General features: G+C 42.6%; 1 protein-coding gene across 3 annotated transcripts in view; it reads left to right on the top strand.

Moving 5' to 3' along the window:
- The window catches only part of LOC134358081 (solute carrier family 22 member 23), a 137,540-nt gene that overhangs the window by 30,023 nt on the left and 85,740 nt on the right, over positions 1-21,777 (top strand). For all 3 annotated transcript variants that reach the window (XM_063070014.1, XM_063070013.1, XM_063070016.1), the window contains 2 exons: positions 1,180-1,283; positions 2,112-2,266. In XM_063070014.1, coding sequence (XP_062926084.1) covers positions 1,180-1,283; positions 2,112-2,266 — 259 coding nt within the window. The remainder of the gene's footprint in view (positions 1-1,179; positions 1,284-2,111; positions 2,267-21,777) is intronic.

Here is a 21,777-nt window from a genome sequence, read left to right as displayed (position 1 = left end):
GTGATGGAGCTCCTCCTGTCCTTGCCTTCCACCCCATGAGCCTCCACGTCCGACACATTAGTCCCCGGAGCTTCCGCCGTCTTCAAAGGGACCTTACCACCAACATATTGGTACCTCCCCACACTCCTACTTTTGACTTTCCACAGAGGTCACTCCCTTCATGAGTCCCTAGTTCATTCGCCCCTTGCCACTAATCTGCTTTCTGGCAATTATCCCTGCAAGCAACAGAGTGCTGTACCTGCCCATTTACCTCCTCCCTTGCCTTCATTCAGGGCCCCAAACAATCCATCCGGGGGGGGGGGGGGCAACACTTCACCTGCGCATCCCTTGAGGTAGTCTATTGTGTCCGGTGCTCCGAATGCAGCCGCCTCTACATTGGTGAGACCTGACATAAATTTGGGGGCCACTTTGAACACCTCTGCTCCATCCACCAAACGCAGAGCTTCTCAGTGGTCAACCATTTAAATTCCTATTCACGTTCCTGTTCTGTCGTGTGGGTCCATGGCCGCCTCTTTTTCTACGAGGGTGGAAGAGCAATACCTCATATTCCAACTGGGTAGTCTCCAACTCCGACATCAATTCCTCCTTCCAGTAATTTATTTTTTTTTCTTCCCCTTCTTTTCTATTCCTTATTCTGGCCCATCATCTCTTCTCCTCCCCTGTCTATCACCTCTTCCTGGTTCCCTTTCTTCCTTTTCTCCTATGGTCCACTCTCCTCTCCTAACAGATGCCTTCTTCTCCAGCCCTTTACCTTTTCTCTCACCTGGCTCACCTTGAGGCCAGTCCTCCTGCCCCTTCCCCCACCTTTTTATTCTGGCATCTTTTCCCTCTTCCTTTCTATTCCTGAAGAGGGCTGTTGGTCCGAAACGTTGACTGTATATTCATTTCTATAGATGTTGTCTGCCTGCCAAGTGCCTCCAACATTTTGTGTGTATTGCCCCTTCAGAAGTTTTTGGGTCATTCACCTGAAACATTAACGCTTTATAAATGTCACCTGACTTTCTGAGTGCTTCCAGCACTTTATCGGGAATAGAGGAAAGGCTCTCCTGGGGCAAAAGTTAATATCATAAGTAAGGAGCATTAACAAACCTCAGGGCAGGTAAAAAAGCACTTAGTAGTATCATAAGAGCTTTGATATTGCTAATGATATTAATGATGTTTTTTGTTCATCTTCTCCAGTGGAACCTGATTTGCAATTCCTCATGGAAAGTCCATATTGCCAAATTTTCGTTGCTGGTTGGATTGATTATTGGTTACTTGGTAACAGGAAACTTAGCTGATTGGTAAGTGTAATACCTCTGTTTAATAACTGGAGGCCCTCCATTGATCATGGATGTTGCATCCTTGCTGTGTACACAGCCATCATAATACGATATGGAGAACAAGCTGTTTCCCATGCAGCATGCTCCCCCTCTCCACTCAGCTAATGAATCCAAAGGAATGGCAGAGACCTATAAAGTTTGGCACCACCAGTGTTGCAGGAGTTGCCAGTCAGCATTAGGACTGCTTTGGGGATTCCAGCTCCAGACTTTTCCCTCCAGGGTTTACTCCCAAAGCCTTCCCCATGAGTGGGTATAGCCACAAGACAGCTGAGGTTTGAGACCAGAGTTTTCCTTCTAGATGAGCTGCCAACTATGGCTGACAAGCCTCTATCTGCCCAAAGTGACTGGCTTTAAAGTGCAAGTCACCTGCCTTTATCCCTTCCGTCAGTAGAAATGATTGTGCCGGGCTTAGTAACTAAGCCAGGAGCTGGACTTGTTTGTCAGAGGCTATTTGAGACACCCACCATTTGGAGTATTTAATAGGCAGTAGGAGTTTATCCCCACTACTCCCCTGCCCCCTCGGTATGATAACCTTATGGAACTGTTTTACAACTAGTTTCGCAAATAAAAGTAGGGTAAGATCATCTTACTATTGAGTATTCTTTGTCTGTGTGCCTCTGTTCATGAGTGAGTACAATATCTAGGTATTTTACATTGAGGCCAAAAGTTTAACTGTTTGGGAAAGAAGCTATGGGTTGATCTAGCATTTTTTTTTTAAGTGAATGTTTTAAAAATTGGAATTTTGCTGCTTGAGTTTATATATTTAAAAGATTGCCCTTTGATTCCTAGGGTTGGCCGACAGCTGGTTCTGGTCATCTCAGTGTTGTTTGTGTTGATCTTTGGACTGACAGTGGCTCTATCTGTGAACGTCACCATGTTCAGCACCCTGAGGTTCTTTGAGGGCTTTTCCCTAGCCGGGCTATTTCTGACACTCTATGTCATACGTGAGTAACATTTTTGATAAAGTAGCTGTCTTGGGTGTCTCTGAAGCTAGAAATAATAACTAATGCTTCTTTACAATGTTTTCAACCAGAATCTAGGAACATTGTGTTGTGCATTAGTTCAGCAATTGGTAGAGAAGACGGGGAAATAAATAAAGTTAAAATCCCAAACTGGAGATTTGAACATGTGACCCAGCTTGTTTTTTGAAATGTGTTGTTAAACCTGTTTCCTGCCTTGGGTGGATCTTAAGAATTTCATGGTAAACCGGCCAACATTTGTGATTCATACGTCATCAAAATGGATCCTTGGGTAACTTAAATGGTTATTATGTGTGGGAGTTGTTTTCAGAAGATCAACACATGTCTTGTGTCACAGCTGTAACTGAGCTACAAAAATGCTTAATTTGAAATATGTGGGGATGTTAGTAGCTATGTAATCCATTGTAGCTATGTAATAATATAATTCTATGTAGCTCCCCATTGTTGGTTCCTACCACTTGCAGTAAAACGGTTTGGATCGGGAGCTTGGTTTTATAAAGGTATTTTGCAACTAATTGGATGAAATTAATTGGCTGTTTATCATTCAGCTGTTTCTCCAATTTGTTCCAAACTTTTCATGGTCTTTCTATAAGTATGGGACTGGTCAGGTGCCACTGCTACTGTTTGGAACTATAGCTCTATATTCTTGACATTCTGGTAAACAGTGTCTTTAAAGTTTTTTGTAATGCATCCCAGAATGTGTACACACTATCTTAATACTATCATGGCCTTTTCCTCATTTGCATAATTACTTCTATAATCTGCTTAACAAAAATTGAAGAATCCTTTGGGATGTTTAATCACTCTGTTCTGCACTTTCCAAGTATGAAAGGTTTGAACACTGAGGCACCACCTACTTGTCCTTCTGTGACCTTTTATTCACAGTATGCACTCATACGTAATTTTTCTTCTACACACTTCACACTGTTAAACTAACAAGCTCGTTTCAAACTCCAGGTTCTGAAGACACAAGTGAATATTCTAAGCTGGTTATTCATTATCGTTTGAGAGAGTGATTCCCAACTTGCTGCCCAGTGCCCAAGAATTAATATTTTATTTCTTCCCAATTCTGATATTTGGTCTGAACAACATCTGAGCCTCTTGACCATGTCTACATGCTTTTGTGTTGAATTGCTGCCGCATGATTAGCTGATTAGATATAGCAGGTGTGGAAGCGTACCCAGTAGAGTAGCCACTGAGTGTATAGCAGAAACGGCAGTTCATATGCAGGTGGGAAGCAAATTACCTGAAGTGATGATGGATACATTTCGGAATGCTGGAATGTATCCAGATGGAAGATGTACTGTTTCTCAAGCTTGCAGTGAGACTCATTGGAATAGTGCAAGAAGCTAAGGGCTGAGAGATGGAAGTGGGATAGAGAATTAAAGTGGCAGCTAACTCTAGACTGAACAGAGGAGCTTTGTAAAGCTGACACAGGATCTGTATTTGGTAACAGGCCACACTGCAAGCACTAAACACCGTGTGCTAGATGGTTAGAATTCAAGCAAGTCCTGGAGTCCATGGACTCCTTTCTTCATGGTAATTGTTCCACAGCATGAAGGTTGGGAACCCCCTGACCTAGGAGGACCTGTGTGTATCCATGGGTGATGAGAGGCACAGGGTAGAAGGGCAGATGTTACACCTCTGAGGAAGTGGTGGTGATGGAAATGGTCCATTTGGATTAATTGAGTTCTGTCTCTGCTAGTGTAGCCTGATCTGGGCATTCCTTACAGATTTGTACTTCACAGCTGTCTTGCTTTCATTATCATTCAGCAGGTGGCTTCAGCAGTTTATCTGCATGACAGTCCAGCCCTGTAAGAGAGATTACCCATGTCCCACCCTCTGCAGTTTTAAACTAACCTGATTTCTATCTCCCAGTTCTGTCCGTCATTGATCTGAAACATTAACTTGTACAATTCATATCTCCTCACAAGACTGCCTCACCTGTAGAACATTTCCAGATTTTATTTAGATTTCCAACACTGATTTTCTTTTACAATGAAAATTACGACTTTTTAATCTATTCTGCAAGTTTTGTGGCTTCCTGAAGCTACTACATATTTCCTCCTAATTTTATAAGTTTGACATATTTTGTGATTGTGTTCCCTGTTCCAGAGTGAAATCATCTAGGTGTGGACTATGTGTTTTACACCCCTGATAGGAGTGTGTCACTTAGTCCTTCAGCCAAGCAGGTACTCGTGTTTCTTCCCCCCCAAGTACATTAAACCAAATTCTATCGTCATGTTTTGGGTGATATTATTGAGGGGCAGTAGAAGAGAAATGTACTTGTCTCTTTCATATATGGTTTGTTTATAAAGCCCAGAGGTATGCAAGTTGGTTTGTCTACAGCATAACAAATGCAATTCCATAGTAACTCCATTGGAATTGATGTGGTTTGCGATGGAAGAGAGAGCTGGTATTTTGGAAAATGAATGCAAATTTATTACCGAACTGATAATCAACTTCCTTCGTGTGGTATAAAATCTAAAACCAATGTGCATTTTCTCAGATGATAAGTGCACGCCAATTGGTCAGAAAAGAGGTTTTATTGTTTTGAATGCTAAATATAAAACTTCAGTTTGAATACATCGAGATAGCAAGTTTAAGAGAGAGAAGAGAAGACAACATACAAGATGTTGGAGAAACTCTAGGTACAGCAGCATCTATGGAGGAAAATGGACAGTCGATGTTTTTCAAGTTAAGACCCTTCATCTGGTCCAGACCAAGACCTCCTGAGTTCCTCCAGCATCTCGTGTATCACTCCAGATTCCATCATCGGCAGGCTTGTGTGTCCAGGAGAAGGCATGCCCTTAACTGCAGACCCTGATCAAGTACTAGGAATGTGGGAGGTAGGGCCAGTGTCACAGTGATTCTGAGATCTAATTTACTGTGGCAAAAGATGGCAGGACTTTATCATGGAAAAGCCCGTTTGGAGCCAAACCTTTCGTATGGGGGACAGGATGGAAACTGAGTGGAGACTAGGAGCACTGACCTTTTCGTAAACCAGAGGAGTGTGTAGAAAGATATCAACCCTTAAAAGGTCATTGGGAACAGGTCCTTGGGTCCACATTTGTCCACTAGCCCTGTAAGCCTCTCCTAGCTATTCATTCTGGATGAATTTTAAACATTGTCCATGTGCCCACTTTGACCACTATTTCTGGCAGCTCTGTCCAAATACACATCACATTTTGTCTGACAAAGTTACCTTGATATCCTTTTTTAAACCTCTTGCTTCTGATTTTTAACCACCTACCAAATTGTTTACTTAGCATTTGGTATGTTCTTCTAATACTGGAGGAGGCCACTGGTCTATTTGTCTGTTCTGTCTTCCTTCGTCTGGTTGCTTCAGTGGGATTACTGAATGAGTTGTGTTGTGCTGTTGGATTGCTCATGTCTTCTGCCCACACATGGATTTATTGAGCTGTCTGTTGATACTTCATGCTTACTGGTGAACGCATCCACGTATCTGATCTGCTTGTTCCTGTAGCCCTGTCTCTTCACTCACTTTTCTGTAAACATCAGACACTTGACATATGTTGATCTCTAAACAAGATCACAGCTGATCTACTCAGAATCATTCTCCTCCCAGTGTAGATAAACCATTCCACGTTCGAGGGGTTTCAGCTCCCCATCTGCCTGGGATGCTGGCTCTAACTTTGAGTAATGTGTAACCATGCTTTGTGGCAACACTCAGTGGATCTACCAGATGGGCATTCAAACTTGATAAATTTCTGGTTATTAGGAGTGTGTGGAAAGTGGGTTTTTGAACCAGGTATTTCACACTGTTTCTGATGTGGCAGCTGTCCCCTTGTTCCTTTGGCCTGTCAATGTTATCAGCTAAGCCTCTGATTGCACCCTGACTAATAACCAACTTTAATCTGTGTGTGTGTGTGTGTGTGTGTGTGTGTGTGTGTGTGTGTGTGCCTGTCTGTCTGTGTCCATGTGCATGTGCTTTGTATGTGTGTCTTGGTGAAAAATGTGTGAACAGCACAGAAGACTAAAATTTTCAAGTTGGGCAACATCTATAGGCAAGAGTCTAAGAGGGTCAGATCCAAATCCTTCATGGCTTTTCAGGTGCCTGCCTGAAACATCACTTTGAAATGTCATCCATTGGAAATGCTGAGGATTTCTTGCATCTCATCTGATTTCATCTGTTTCCATGAATTGAGTCTGATTCTAATCAGTCTTTATCTCAGGTTTGGTCAATTCTACTAGAGGTTAAAACATAGAAAACATAGAAAATGTTTGTAAGTTTAAGGTAAGGAACTTGAGTAATGTTTTCACACAGAAGATGCTAGGTATATGGAATGAACTGTCAGAGGACATGGTTAGGAGGGATTAGACAGATACATGGATAGGAAGAGCTTGGAGGGATTTGAGTCAAATACATGCTAATTGGACTAGCTTAGATGGGGATATGGGTTAGCGTGGATGAGTTGGGCTGAAGGGCTGTTTTCTATGCTGTATGACAGACTCTTCTTTTAAAAGTGGGAAACTGTTCTCAATTGTCTCTACCCTAACCTAGTCAATGAGGTTATCCAAAGTACATCACTCAATGGAGACCTTGAAGCAACAGTCCATGGAAGTAATCGCACCCTTCTGATGATGTATTGATTGAACCAAAACCACACAGAATCCTATAGCACCTTCAACTCGGTCAATTCTGACCACAGAGAAGTGTCAATGCAAGTGAGACTGAGCCTGCAGCAACCCAAAGCCATAGGTCCCAAGGAGAAGGTAGACTGGAAGGCATTCTCCTCACAACCTGTTCTTCAGGCCCAGTACACAGTGGAGGTGAGAAATCACTTCGGCCCACTGGAAAGTGGGGAGGAAGAGACTGCCACCTACTGCTATCAATGGCTCATAGACGCACACACAGATGCAACAAAGAGTTTGCTTACTGTGAAGCAAATCAAGAAGAGTCGGATCTCGAAACATCCTGACGTCATCGCAGCAAGAGGTGTGGTCAATGCTTGTCATGCAGAACTTAGAAGGAGCGAAACAGAAAAGCTAAGAGACAAGTTCAAGACAGCAAAGAAGAATCTCTTTGCCACCTATGACCGACTGAAGGAAGAGGAACTAGCTGAGAGGATTAGAGAGATAGAAGCTGCTAATGTAAGACATGCAGCATGGAGAAGCATGGCACCTAGTCAATGAGGTCAGTAGACGGTAGAAGTCCCCATCAGGTCAAATAAGTGGTAAAACAGCAGAGGACCGTGTCCTGACATGGTTTACCCACTTTAAGAACCTTTTGGGAAGCCCTCCAACGATCACGGAAGAAGAGGAGGACATGCCCACGATACTAACACAAGTCGACATCGATGATGGCCCATTCACCATTGAGGAACTGAAGAAGGCCAAATATGCACTCACAGGGCAGGAGCGCTGGACCAGATGGGGTGCCACCAGATGTCCTGAAGAACTGCGACCTGGATGACATCTTGCTGGACATATGTAATATGGCACTGATGAAAGGCGACAAACCAGAACAGTGGTCACTCTCAAACATTATCCCAGTCCCCAAGTCTGGATCCCTCACACAGACAGATAACTACCGCGGTATCAGCTTGACCTGCATCTTAGCAAAGTTATACAATCGGATGATCTTGAACAGGATTCTCACGGCCATTGACCCCAAGCTAAGATTCAATCAGAATGGTTTTCAGCAGAAGCGTACAACAGTAATGCAAATACTTGCTCTCCATAGGATCTTTGAGGAAGTCAAGAAGAACAACCTACCAGCCGTGCTTGCTTACATCGATTTTCGCAAAGCTTTTGACTCCGTTCACCGATCCTGAAAGCTTACGGAGTGCCAGACCGTCTACTGAGAGCAATAGAGTCCAGCTATACCAAAACTTTGGCAAAAGTTGTATCACCGGATGGAGAAACAGCAGTGTTCGAGCGCCTAGCTGGTGTGCTGCAAGGAGACACTCTGGTACCCTACATCTTTATAATCGTCCTTGATTATGCTCTACGTCAAGCTACCCAAGAATATGACAAGCTTGGTTTTACCATAAAACCAGGACGAACCAAAAGGGTCAGACCAGTTACACTCACAGATCTCGATTTTGCAGATGACATAGTCCTGCTCTCTGACCAGATGGAGGAAGCACAGCAGCTACTGACAAAAGTGGAAATTAAGTGCAATAAAGTTGGACCTCACCTAAACACTAAAAAGACAGTACATGGCATTTAACTGCGACTAAGGTACTCTCAAGACCGTAGAGAATGAGAAAGATTTCGACTACAAGTACCTTGGGTCAAGAATGATGAGTTCAGAGAAGGACATAAAGATATGGAAGGCGCTGGCGTGGAGGGCAATGAACGACATGAAGGAAATCTGGAAGTCGAATCTGACCAGAGGGCTTAAAAAGAGGATCTTCATAGCAGTCATAGAGTCCATTCTCACATACGGATGTGAGACGTGGACACTCACCAAGTCGACGTGAAAGTCTCTAGATGATTGCTATACACGAATGCTCCGGATGGCTCTTGACGTGAGTTGGCAACAACACATGACAAACGTCGAGCTCTATAACAAGCGACCGATGCTCACCACTAAAATCGTGGCGAGAAGACTGCCAACTAGCAGGGTACTGTCTACACCACCCCAAGCTACCTGCCAGCCTAGTCATTATATGGGAGCCCAAGCACGGGAGGATGAACCCTGGGCGCCCTCCCAAGACTACAGTCAACACGCTCCTAGAAGACAGCGGCACGGCTAATGTAGATGAACTGAACACACTGATGAGGAAGAGGGAGAAGTGGAGAGTCTGTCATCGTGCCTGGCGCCGGCCACCTAGGGCTGAGTCGATGTGGTAGAAGAAGTAGAATACAAGTAATAGAAGCAGGAGAAGATTCTGCAGAACTTCAACCAGCTCTGCTGGTTGGCAAGGTCTTTGGCCTCCACGCCTTTCTCTATTGACTTACATAAGCTTAACTTCTGTCCAAAAGTCTATCTCTTGGGTTAGATTTTTATCTAGCTCCTGGGATAAAGATTTCCATAGATTCACAGCTGGAAGAAGAAACCCCTCCTCGCATCTGTCTGAGCTGGCCATGTTACTGTGTGTGCTGTTGTGTTAGATTGCCCATGAGAGGATACGTCTTCTCTGTTCACCATCTGTCCTGTGAAGTCTCTCCATCTTTCGATCAGACCACCCCTTATTCTTCTAAATCCTAATGAGCAAATACTCAAAGCGAGGTTTCGTTAAAGGGCTAAGATTAGAGCAGCAAGACTTTTCCCCATTCTTGTACTTGACCTAATATTCTATTTCCTTACTGATCATCAAACCTGTATTTCTCACAGGGCCACTCAATTTCTCTGAGTCAAATTATCTTGCTGTGTATAAATAACACGATTTTTACCACTGTAGTTGGATTCAAGTTACTTGCACCATCAATCTTTCTATACAACCAACCTGCCTGTATACCTTTGGCTAATTTATTGTCTTCCTCCAAATTCGTATTATCACCTCTGTGTCTTTCACAAATTTGGATTCTTGAACAAAAAGCAGAAAACAAGTAAAACTGGGAATGCAGGAGATGATTGGCAGATGAGACTGTATCTGTGGGGAGAGAAACAGTTAATGCTCCAATAAGACTAGTGAAGTCAGAAGGCAAGCTCCTGAGCAGTGGAGTGGGTGTCGAGAACAAAGGACTGTCTCTGGAGTGGGTGGAACCTGCTGCTGGATATGGTGCCATAACATGGAGGTTCACTACAGCTTACTGCAGCGGTCCCCAAACACCGAGCCGTGGACTAGTACCAGGCCGCAAAGCATGTGCTACCGGGCCACGAGGAAACGATATGAGTCAGCTGCACCTTTCCTCATTCCCTGTCACGCACTGTTGAACTTGGACATAGGGTTGCCAACTGTCCTGTATTTGCCGGGACATCCCGTATATTGGGCTAAATTGGTTTGTCCCATACAGGACCGCCCTTGTCCCGTATTTTCCCCGCTAAGGTAGAGCGTTCCTATGAAACCTTCCGTGCCGAAATGATTTAAAGCAAAGAAGCAATTGCCATTAATTTATACGGGGAAAAATTTTTGAGTGCTCCCAGAATCACAAAATAACTTACTAAATCATACCAAATAACACATAAAACCTAAAATAACACCAACATATAGTAAAAGCAGGAATGATATGATAAATACACAGCCTATGTAAAGTAGAAATAATATATGTACAGTATAGTCAGGAAGATTAAGCCAAAACCGAAATTTGTGGGGGGAAAATATCGGCACGTACGTGCTTGCGCACACAGGTGCCCGCGCAAGGCTTCATGGTCATGGTAGTCTTTCCTGAGGTGAAGTGTTCCGCATTTGACTGCTACTTTTGTCCCTTATTTGGGAGTGAGAAAGTTGGCAACCCTAACTGTAAAAGACATGTTGAGGTGAGTTTAACCCTACTTGATCACCCCACCCCCCCCCCGGTCAGCTGGTCCGCAAGAACATTGTCAATATTAAACCAGTCCGCGTGCAAAAATGGTTGGGGACCGCTGGCTTGCTGTACGAGCTAAAGGTGATGTAAATATGTTAATGAAGAGGTCAGGGAAGGAAAAAAAATCAAAATGCCGGAATGAAATTGTTGCTGGAAATCTGAAATAAAAGGGTTTGTTGGGAATACCCAGCAGGTCTGGCATCATCTGTGGAGAGGGAAAACACTGTTTACATTTCAGATTTTAACTTCATCAGTCCTCAGGACCTGTTTCCAAAATGCATCAGGCTTGTTTAGATCAGGGGTCCCCAACCTTTTTTGCACCGCGGACCGGTTTAATATTGACAATATTCTTGCGGACCAGCTGACCGGGGGGGGGTGGGTGTTCAAGTAGGGTTAAACTCACCTCAACATGTCTTTTACAGTTAGGGTTGCCAACTTTCTGTGGTTGGGGACCACTGGTTTAGATGTTCCTTTGAACTTTTTGAATAGAACTTTTTGGCCGCAATGAGCAAAGGTATGTTTGGAGAAAAAAGGGTGCAGAATTTTATGAAAAGAACACCTCTCCAACTGTTAAGCCCGGGGGTGGATCGATCATGCTTTGGGCTTGTGTTGCAGCCAGTGGCACAGGGAATATTTCACTGGTAGAGGGAAGAATGAATTCAATTAAATACCAGCAAATTCTGGAAGCAAACATCACACCGTCTGTGTATTAAAAAAAGCTGAAGATGAAAAGAGAATGGCTTCTACAACAGGATAATGATCCTAAGCACACCTCAAATTCCATGATGGACTACCTCAAGAGGTACAAGCTGAAGGTTTTGCCATGACCCTCACAGTCTCCCGACCTAAACATCATCGAGAATCTGGATAGACCTCAAAAGAGCAGTGCATACAAGACAGCCCAAGAATCTCACAGAACTAGAAGCCTTTTGCGAGGAAGAATGGGCAAAAATCCCCCAAACAAGAATTGAAAGACTTAGCTGGCTACAAAAAGCGTTTACAAGCTGTGATACTTGCCAAAGGGGGTGTTACTAAGTACTGACCATGCAGGGTGCCCAAACTTTTGCATCAAGCCCTTTTCCTTTTTTGTTATTTTGAAACAGTAAAAGATGGAAATAAAAAAGTTTTCTTAAAAATATTAAAGAAATGTGTCATCTTTAACTTTATGCCTTTTTGAAATCAGTTCATCTTTTACTTGTTTAGCTATCCACAGTAACAGAAATTTTGACTGGGGTGCCCAAACTTTTGCATGCTACTGTAATTGAGAACTGCCTTCGTTGTTCTGATCTCTGGAGCCTTGCACTTTAGCCTCTGGCTGTATTCGGGTAGGAGAATGACAGCCAAGTGATCAGATTTCCCAAAATGTTGTCCGGACATGGAACAGTAGGTGTTACTTATCGGAGTATAGCAGTAGTCTGATGTGTTGTGTCCCTGGGTGCGACAGGTTTATATGCTGATGGCAATTGGCAAGTGTTTTTCTCAAATAAGCCTGATTTGAAATGCATTGGGGTGGACAATTTCTTGTTTAGTGATGGCAGCATTCAATATCTTGAGTACTTGATTACAGTCGGCTTTTGGCGGTATGTAAGCTGCAGTCAGAATTACAGGAGAACTCTTGATAAGTTAAATGGTCAGCACTCAATTATTAGATGTTCTAAGTTGGGGCACAAGAGTGGAACAAAACAGTCACATTCAAGAGTTTTTCATGAAACTCAGACATTCCTCCTTTTGTCTCCTCTGAATCAGCAGTTTGGTCCATCTTGTGTATCGAGAAGCCATTGGGTTGGATCTCATCATCGAATCAAGTGTGTTTTGAGTGAACCATGTCTCCATGAAATACAGAACATTGCAATTCCTCATTTCTATCCAATAGAGCATTCTTGCTCTTAGGTTCTCAATCTTGTTCTCCAGTGTTAACAAGATGCTGGGAAGGAGGGGTGGGTCTCATCCCTCTGTGTTTCAGCTTAGCTTAGAGTCCACCCCTCCTCCCTGTCTTTTGGTTACTGCGATGTACCTTCATCTGCTTAAAGGTGACATACCTGCATGCTTAAGAGTTAAGTCTGCCGAGTCCTTTAGCAGATGTGAAATTGCTGGTTCATTAATACGGTTCAGAAGTACATGGCTTAACAGGAAGTGACATGCTGCAGATTACAGTCAGAGTAATTCAAAGGAGGTCGATTTAGATGTTTTGTAAGCAGCCTGCTGCACTTTGTGGTTCTCTGGCGCCATTTTGGGGTTTCTTACTTTCGAGTCCTCCAGGACCTTATCTATTGCTAGTGAAGACACAAAGGTCTATGTCAAAACCCCAGCAATCACCCCTCTTAATGTTCTGGGATATATGCCATCAGGCCTTGGGGATATAGCCACCTTAATGCTTTTCAGAAGGTCCAGCACTATTCCCTCCTCAATGTCCCAGTATATTAGTATGGCACACTCTACCTTCATTAACCTCAGATCTTTCTCCTCAATAAATGCCAATACAAAGTACTCAGTTTAGTACCTCAGCCACTTGCTTTAACTTTGAGTGCAAATTTTCTCCTTTATCCTTGAGTGGATCTATTCTTTGCCTGGTTATCCTCTTTTTTTTTTCTAAATGTAAGTATAAAATGCTTCAGGATCTCCTTGATCCCGCTCTCTAACTAAGTTTCATGTCTTCATTAGGCCTTCCTGATCACCTGCACGAACACTTGCCTGTTATCTTTATATTCCACAAAGGACCAACTTGACTTTGTCTTCCTAAACCTTGTGTATACTTTTCCTTCCTGACAAAATCTATGACCAGCTGAGTCATTGCAGCTTTCCTTGCCATCCTTGTCCTTGCTCCTTACTGCTACATGCTGACCCTGAGCGAGGCTTTAACCAACTCTCACATGTCAGTCATGTACTTGTCTGACAGCAGCTGCTTCCAATGAATAGTACTTGGCTCCTGTTTTATCCTGTCATAATTTGCCCCGAGTATCTTTCCACAAGATCCAATTGTTATCCTTATGTCCTAATTCATAACTATCTTTAACTTCCCCAGTGCTGATAGGAACTTTCCTAATCCAAGAGGTATAGATGGGTTGAGATTTCTTCAGTACATCCAAAGGGGTTCTCGAAGCAGTATGTGGAGAGTCCAACTAGAGGAGAGGAACCACAGAATTAGTTTAATATTTATTCTTATTTAAAAATTCATTATTTTAGTTTTATCGAGGCACGACTGCGCAAGCGTGTGGACATCAGAGAGTTAGACCGGCAAGAGGGATTTAAAAGGAGACAGCTTTATAGAGTGGGTGACAGAGTAGGAGGGCTTTGGTCCAACAGGGCTTCGGCAATAACAGTTCGAGGCGGGGTAAGCTACTTGTGAGGAATAGGAAGTATGTCTTTGAGGCCAGTGTTTTGTACAGGTGACAGATGTGGGATGTCCGGGAGACTCCCAGCCTCCTGGACAGTCACATCTGTGCCAGGTGCATTGAGCTGCAGCTCCTTAGGGACTGGGTTAAAGAATTGGAGATGCAGCTCGATGACCTTCATCTGGTCAGGGAAAGTGAGGAGGTGATAGAGAGGAGCTATAGGCAAGTAGATACACCAGGGCCTGGGGAGACAGATAAGTGGGTGACAGTTAGGAGAGGGAAGGGCAGGAGTCAGATACTAGAGAGTACCCCAGTGACTGTCCCCCTTAACAATAAGTACTCCTGTTTGAGTACTGTTGGGGCGGGGGGGCAGCCTACCTGGGGGAAGCAACAGTGGCCATGCCTCTGGCACAGAGTCAGGCCCTGTGGCTCAGAAGGATAGGGAAAGGAAGAGGATGGCAGCAGTGATAGGGGACTCTATAGTTAGGGTGTCAGACAGGCGATTCTGTGGATGCAGGAAAGAAACATGGATGTTAGTTTGCCTGCCAAGTGCCAGGGTCTGGAATGTTTCTGATCATGGCATTATATCCTGAAATGGGAAGGTGAACAGACAGAGGTTGTGGTATATATTGGTACCAACGACATAGGTAGGAAAAGGGAAGAGATCCTGAAAACAGACTACAGGGAGTTAGGAAAGAAGCTAAGAAACAGGACCTCAAAGGTAGTAATCTTGGGATTACTGCCTGTGCCACATGACATTGAGTGAGGTGGAGGATAAATGCGTAGCTGAGGGATTAGAACGGGGGCAGGGATTCAGATTTCTGGATCATTGGGACTTCTTTTGGGGCAGGCACGACCTGTACAAAAAGGACGGGTGATACTTGAATCACAGGGGAACCAATATCCTGGCAGGGAGGTTTGCTAAGGCTGTTAGGGAGAGTTTAAGCTAGAATTGCTGAGGGGTAGAAGAGACTGAGGAAGGGACGGTTGGCTCACAAATAGAAAAAGCTTGTAAGCAGTGTGAAAGGGAAGATAGGTGATAGAAAAGGGATACGCTCAGACCAACAGTTTGCGATGTGTCTATTTTAATGCAAGCAGCATCATGAACAAAGCGAATGAGCTTAGAGCGTGGATCAGTGATTGGAGCTATGATGTTGTGGCCATGACAGAAACTTGGATGGCTCGGGGGCAGGTATGGTTACTTAAAGACTTTAGATGTTTCAGAAAGGTCAGGGAGGGAGGTAAAAGAGGTGGGGGTGTGGCACTGCTGATCAGAGATAATGTCATGGATACAGAAAAGGAGGAAGACATGCAGGGATTGTCTACTGAGTCTCTGTGGGTGGAAGTTAGGAACAGGAAGGGGTCAATAATTCTACTGGGTGTTTTTTATAGACTTCCCAATAGTAATAGGGACATCAAGGCGCAGACAGGAAGACAGTTTCTGGAAAGGTGTAATAATAACAGGGTCGACGTGGTGGGAGATTTTAATTTCCCAAATATTGATTGGCATCTTCCTAGAGCAAGGAGTTTAGATGGGATGGAGTTTGTTAGGTGTTCAGGAAGGCTTCCTGACATAGTATGTAGATAAGCCTACAAGAGGAGAGACTGTACTTGATATTGGGAAATGAAACTGGTCAGGTGTCAGGTCTCTCAGTGGGGGAGCATTTTGGAGATGGTGATCACAATTCTATATCCTTTACCATAGTGTTGGAGAGGGATATGAACAGACAAGTTAGGAAAGCATTTAATTGGAAAAGGTGAAATATGAAGCTATCAGGCAGGAACTTGGAAGTATAAGTTGGGAACAGATGTTCTCAGGGAAATGTAGGGCAGAAATGTGGCAAATGTTCAGGGGATATTTGCTTAGGTACGTTCCAGTGAGGCAAGGAAGGGATGGTAGGGTACAAGAACTGTGGTGTACAAAGACTGTTGAAAATCTAGTCAAGAAGAAAAGAAAGCTTATGAAAGGTTCAAAAAACTAGGTAATGATAGAGATCTAGAAAATTATAAGGCCAGCATGAAGGGCCTTAAGAATGAAATTAGGAGAGCCAGAAAGGGCCATGAGAAGGCCTTGGCAGACAGGTTTAAGGAAAACCCCAAGGCATTCTACAAGTATGTGAAAAGCAAGAGGATAAGACGTGAGAGAATAAGACCAAACAAGCATGACAGTGGAAAACTCTGCATGGAATCAGAGGAGATAGCAGAGGTACTTAATGAATACTTTGCTTCAGTATTCACTACGGAAAAGGACCTTGGCGATTGTAGGGATGACTTACGGCAGACTGAAAAGCTTGAGCATATAGACATTAAGAACGAGGATGTGCTGGAGCTTTTGGAAAGCATCAAGTTGGGTAAGTCGCCGGGACCAGACAAGATGTACTGTTGGAGGCGAGGGAGGAGATTGCTGAGCCTCTGGCAATAATCTTTGCATCATCAGTGAGGACGGGAGAGGTTCCAGAGGATTGGAGGGTTGTGGATGTTGTTCCCTTATTCAAGAAAGGGAGTAGGGATAGCCCAGGAAATTATAGGCCAGTGAGTCTTACTTCAGTGGTTGGTGAGTTGATGGTGAAGATCCCGAGAAGCAGGATTTATGAACATTCGGAGAGGTATAATATGATTCGGAATAGTCAGCATGGCTTTGTCAAAGGCAGGTCATGCCTTACGAGTCTGATTGAATTTTTTGAGGATGTGACTAAACACATTGAAGGTAGAGCTGTAGATGTGGTGTATATGGATTTCAGCAAGGCATTTGATAAGGTACCCCATGCAAGGCTTATTGAGAAAGTAAGGAGGCATGGGATCCAAGGGGACGTTGCTTTGTGGATCCAGAATTGGCTTGTCCACAGAAGGCAAAGTGTAGTTGTAGATGGGTCATATTCTGCATGGAGGCCAGTGACAAGTGGTGTGCCTCAGGGATCTGTTCTGGGACCCCTATTCTTTGTGATTTTTATAAATGACCTGGATGAGGAAGTGGAGGGATGGGTTAGTAAATTTGCTGATGACACAAAGGTTGGGGGTGTTGTGGATAGTGTGGAGGGCTGTCAGGGGTTACAGTGGGACATTGATAGGATGCAAAACTGGGCTGAGAAGTGGCAGGTGGAGTTCAATCCAGATAAGTGTGAGGTGGTTCATTTTGGTAGGTCAAATATGATGGCAGAATATAGTATTAATGGTAAGACTCTTGGCAGTGTGGAGGATCATATGGGTCTTGGGGCCTGAGTCCATAGGACACTCAAAGCTGCTGCACAGGTTAACTCTGTGGTTAAGAAGGCATACGGTGCATTGGCCTTCATCAATCATGGGATTGAGTTCAAGAGCCCAGAGGTAATGTTGCAGCTATATAGGACCCTGGTCAGACCCCACTTGCTTAGTTCTGGTCATCTCGCTTACAGGAAGAATGTGGAAACTTTTGAAAGGGTGCAGAGGAGATTTACAAGGATGTTGCCTGGATTGGGGAGCATGCCTTATGAGTATAGGTTGAGTGAACTTGGCCTTTTCTCCTTGGAGCAATGGAGGATGAGAGGTGACCTGATAGAGGTGTACAAGATGATGAGAGGCATTGATCGTGTGGATAGTCAGAGGCTTTTTCCTAGTGCTGAAATGGCTAACACAAGACGGCACAGTTTTAAGGTGCTCGGAAGCAGATACAGTGGAAATATCGGGGGTAAATTTTTTACGCAGAGAGTGGTGAGTGTGTGGAATGGGCTGCCGGCGATGGTGGTGGAGGCAGATATGATAGTGTCTTTTACGAGACTCCTGGATAGGTACATGGAGCTTAGAAAAATAGAGGGCTATGGGTAACACCAGGTAATTTTTAAAATAAATATATATTCGGCACAGCTTTGTGGGCCCAAGGGCCTGTATTGTGCTGTAGGTTTTTCTGTTCTTCTATGTTATGCCTCTTGGTGCTTTTTATGGGACATTTTGAGTCCATTTCACTACTTTTTCACACTTTATGTACCTAATTGACACTGAGAAAGTAAAGGAACAAAGTTGATCTATTTTAGTGGTCCCCTTTGCAGTTACACTTCGAATTTTCTATTACACATCTGACACTGTCTGACTCGTCCACTTACCTGGGCACCTCTGTACTCCGAGTTGACTTTTGTCCCTCTATTCCATTTATCACTTTCATTTGGTCTTTGATACTAAATTTTCCCTCAATCTTATTTTTATTCAATTTATAAGTCTGCATACAGGTCACTTTTGTGTAATTGTTCTCAGCCTGCTTGAAATGTGATTTAAAGAAATTTGCCTGGTTAAATCAGCAATAAATTAGCTTCAGGAAATTCTAATCTGTTTGGTATATAGGATCATCTAATTAGGCTGGTTACTATAATTGCAGTAAGATTTTTGGTAAGTAAAAAAATTCAAACCACAATGCTCTTGTATTTTTTTGTCAAAATGTGAAATGTCTGAATAGATGCCCCTGAATATGATCAATAAAGTATTTTTTTGTTCGATTTAGTGTTTATTTGCATGACATCAGTCCTGATCAGCACCTGAGGGATGTATCAGGTTGAGATGAACATTAACACAGATACATAATTGGCCTGAGATGGGCAGCTTGCAGAATGTATTTACAAAAGAGTGCTCACTTCACTATGATGTATTCACTTATTCCTACTCTTTTTGTCCGTTCCTTATCCATACCCTTGTTACTCAGGATTTAACTTCACCTGCTTGTGTTGTTTTCTTGTGTTGACCACTTGCTGGTTGAGAAACAGAGTTAATGTTTTGGGTTAGCTGAATGATCTTCAATCTGAAACATTCACTCAGTTTCTCACTCCACAGATGCTGCCTGACCTTGTGAGTGTTTCCAGAGGTTTCTGTATTGTTTGATTACATATGGTACAGAAGGAGGCTATTCAGCCCATCAGGACCATACCCAAACCTAGCAAAACAAGATGAGGGAAATGAAGGTGGGGAATGGTTGAGTAAAGGAAAATTTTTTAAAAACTACTGTGAAGGAACTGATATTTCACCTTCACCGGTTGCTGGAATTTGAGCTCAGCTCACTGAATTACTAGTTGCTAACCTACCCCTCCCTACTGATGAATATAATCTTGTGCCAAACCATGGCTTCAGTGCCAGGTCCAGACAGAACTCAGAATCCTGAGGCATGTTTAGTGTTGTCCCCTCAGCTCTGTGGGCAGTGAGTGTAATGTGGTTCCAGGTCTGGGTTGAGAAGTGGTTAATTCTTAAGTTGTATTCAGTTAAATTTTAAATTATTTAAATGAATCGTTTGGAAGTGATTGTAAGTAGTTCAATTGCCTTTTAAGTGATATGTTGCCAGGCTGTTGGAGCACGGTGGTAACTGTCTGCAGCATAGTCATTGTTCACAGTTCACTCCTTGTGGAGAATTGGTGGCCTGGCTTGAAACCGGATATGGTCCTCCTGATATGTGGGGAGACTTAAATTTACAATTACAACCAAAGTTGGACTCTTCCAATAGAAAAACTTATGAAACAAAGTCCTTACATAAAGGAAGTTAACACTCTTTTTGAAGATGTTGGTCTAATTGATATATGGAGGTACCTTTTCCCCGACAGAAGGGATAACACTCATTATTCTGCCCCACATTCCGTATATACAAGAATAGACTATTTCATAACATTTGGAAAAGACAAGGACAAAATAATCACCTGTGGAATTGGGACAATAGATGTAAGTGACCATGCACCTATATATTTATCTGTTGATTTTGACCTACAACCAAAGAATACTATTTGGAAACTAAATTCAAGTCTTCTCAATGATCCCTATTTTAAGGAACAAATTAAAAAAGAAATTGGTCTTTATTTAGAATTCAATGATAATGGCGAGGTTTCACGTCCCATTCTATGGGATACTCTGAAGGCTGTCTTAAGAGGGAAAATTACAGCGATATCTTCATAGAAGGAATAAAATATTAGAGGAATTACAAAATAAGCTGAAGGAACTAGAGAAAAGAAACATTGAGTTTGGCACAGGATACACTAGAGGAAACTAAAAAAAAAAAATCAGGAATGAAATTATAACAATTAACCATATAACTATTATAGCACGGAAACAGGCCATCTCAGCCCTTCTAGTCCCTGCCGAAATTAATAGTTTGGCTACACAAGAAATTAGAAAAAATTTAATGTTTCTGAAACAGAGACACTATGAAAGTGGATCTAAATCTATGAAAATACTGGCATAGAAACTGGAAAAAAAAGTAACAGAAAATACAATTCATAGAATTAGGGATCCAAGAACAAAAGTGATTTAAAAAAAAAATAAGCTAAGTGAAATTCATGAAGCTTTTGAAATGTTTTACAAAACTCTATATTCCAAAGTTCCAGGGGGAAGCATAACCCAAATTAACACCTTCCTGAATTCTTTAGAGTTACCCACTTTAAGCAAAGAACAAAATAGAAAGATGACTGCTGACATAACTGAAGTTGAAATAAAAACTGCAATTAGTAGTCACCAGGATCAGATGGATATATGGCAGAGTGGTATAAAGAGTTTAGAAGTGAGTTAATTCCTATTTTACTCCCCACACTGAACTGGACCCTGAGACAGGCGCAAATGCCACACAGCTGGAAGGAGGCGATAATCTCATCTATACCGAAAGAAGGCAAGGGTAAAATGGAATGTGGGTCATTTTTAGACCAATATCTGTTCTTAATGTGGATTATAGAATATTTACCTCCATCATGGCCAAGCGATTAGAAGAGTTTCTACCCACACTGATACATAATGATCAGACAAGTTTCATACAACAACACCAAACACAAGACAGTATATGAAGGGTATTTCACATTATGGATCATATTAAAAAAAATGAAATTGAAGCAATAGTGATAAGTGTGAATGCTGAAAAGGCATTTGATTCAGTTAATTGGAATTTTCTTTATAGAATTTTACATAGATTTGGTCTACATGACACAATTATTAAAACTATACAGGCACTGTACGACAATCCTACTGCCAGGATTTAAATCAATGGCTATTTATCTAATAGTTTTACCCCAGGGTTGTGCATGGTCACTGCTACTCTTCGCATTATATCTGGAACCATTAGCTCAATACATCAGACAAAATGAAGATATCAGGGGAATTACTATTAACGAGACAGAGCATAAATTGGCTTGTTATGTGGATGACATTTTGATCTATCTAGGACAACCAACAAACTCTTTACCTAAATTGATGCAATCCGTTGAACAATATGGCCAATTACCAGGATACAAGATCAACATAGATAAAACCCAACTACTTTCATATAACTATAGCCCACCAAGAGAAGAAAGATATCCTTGGGCATGGCAAACAGAGTCCGTCAAATATTTTGGCATCATTATCAGAATACAATTATCAGCCTATATATATAAAAAAAATTAAGAAAGATACAAGGTGGAACCTAATTCCTTTTCTTGGTCTCAGTCCAAGGACTGAATCTATTAAAATGAATATACCGCCCAGACTACTATATCTCTTTCAGACCCTACCAATAGAGATTATCCAAAATCAATTCAATGAATGGAACACGATGCTATCAAGATATATATGGCAAGGTAAAAGGCCTAGGGTTCGTCTCAAAACTTTGCAATTAGCCAAGGAAAAGGGGGGATGGAGCCTCCCTTCTCTTAGAGATTATTATTTTGCAGCACAGTTGAGAGCCGTGATATGCTGGTGAAACCCATCATACGACGCTCAATGGAAAAACATTGAGGA

Source organism: Mobula hypostoma, chromosome 17, assembly GCF_963921235.1.
Source record: "Mobula hypostoma chromosome 17, sMobHyp1.1, whole genome shotgun sequence".
NCBI lineage: Eukaryota > Metazoa > Chordata > Chondrichthyes > Myliobatiformes > Myliobatidae > Mobula > Mobula hypostoma.
The sequence above is the reverse complement of the archived record's forward strand: the minus strand, read 5'-3'. Positions and strand labels throughout refer to the sequence as shown.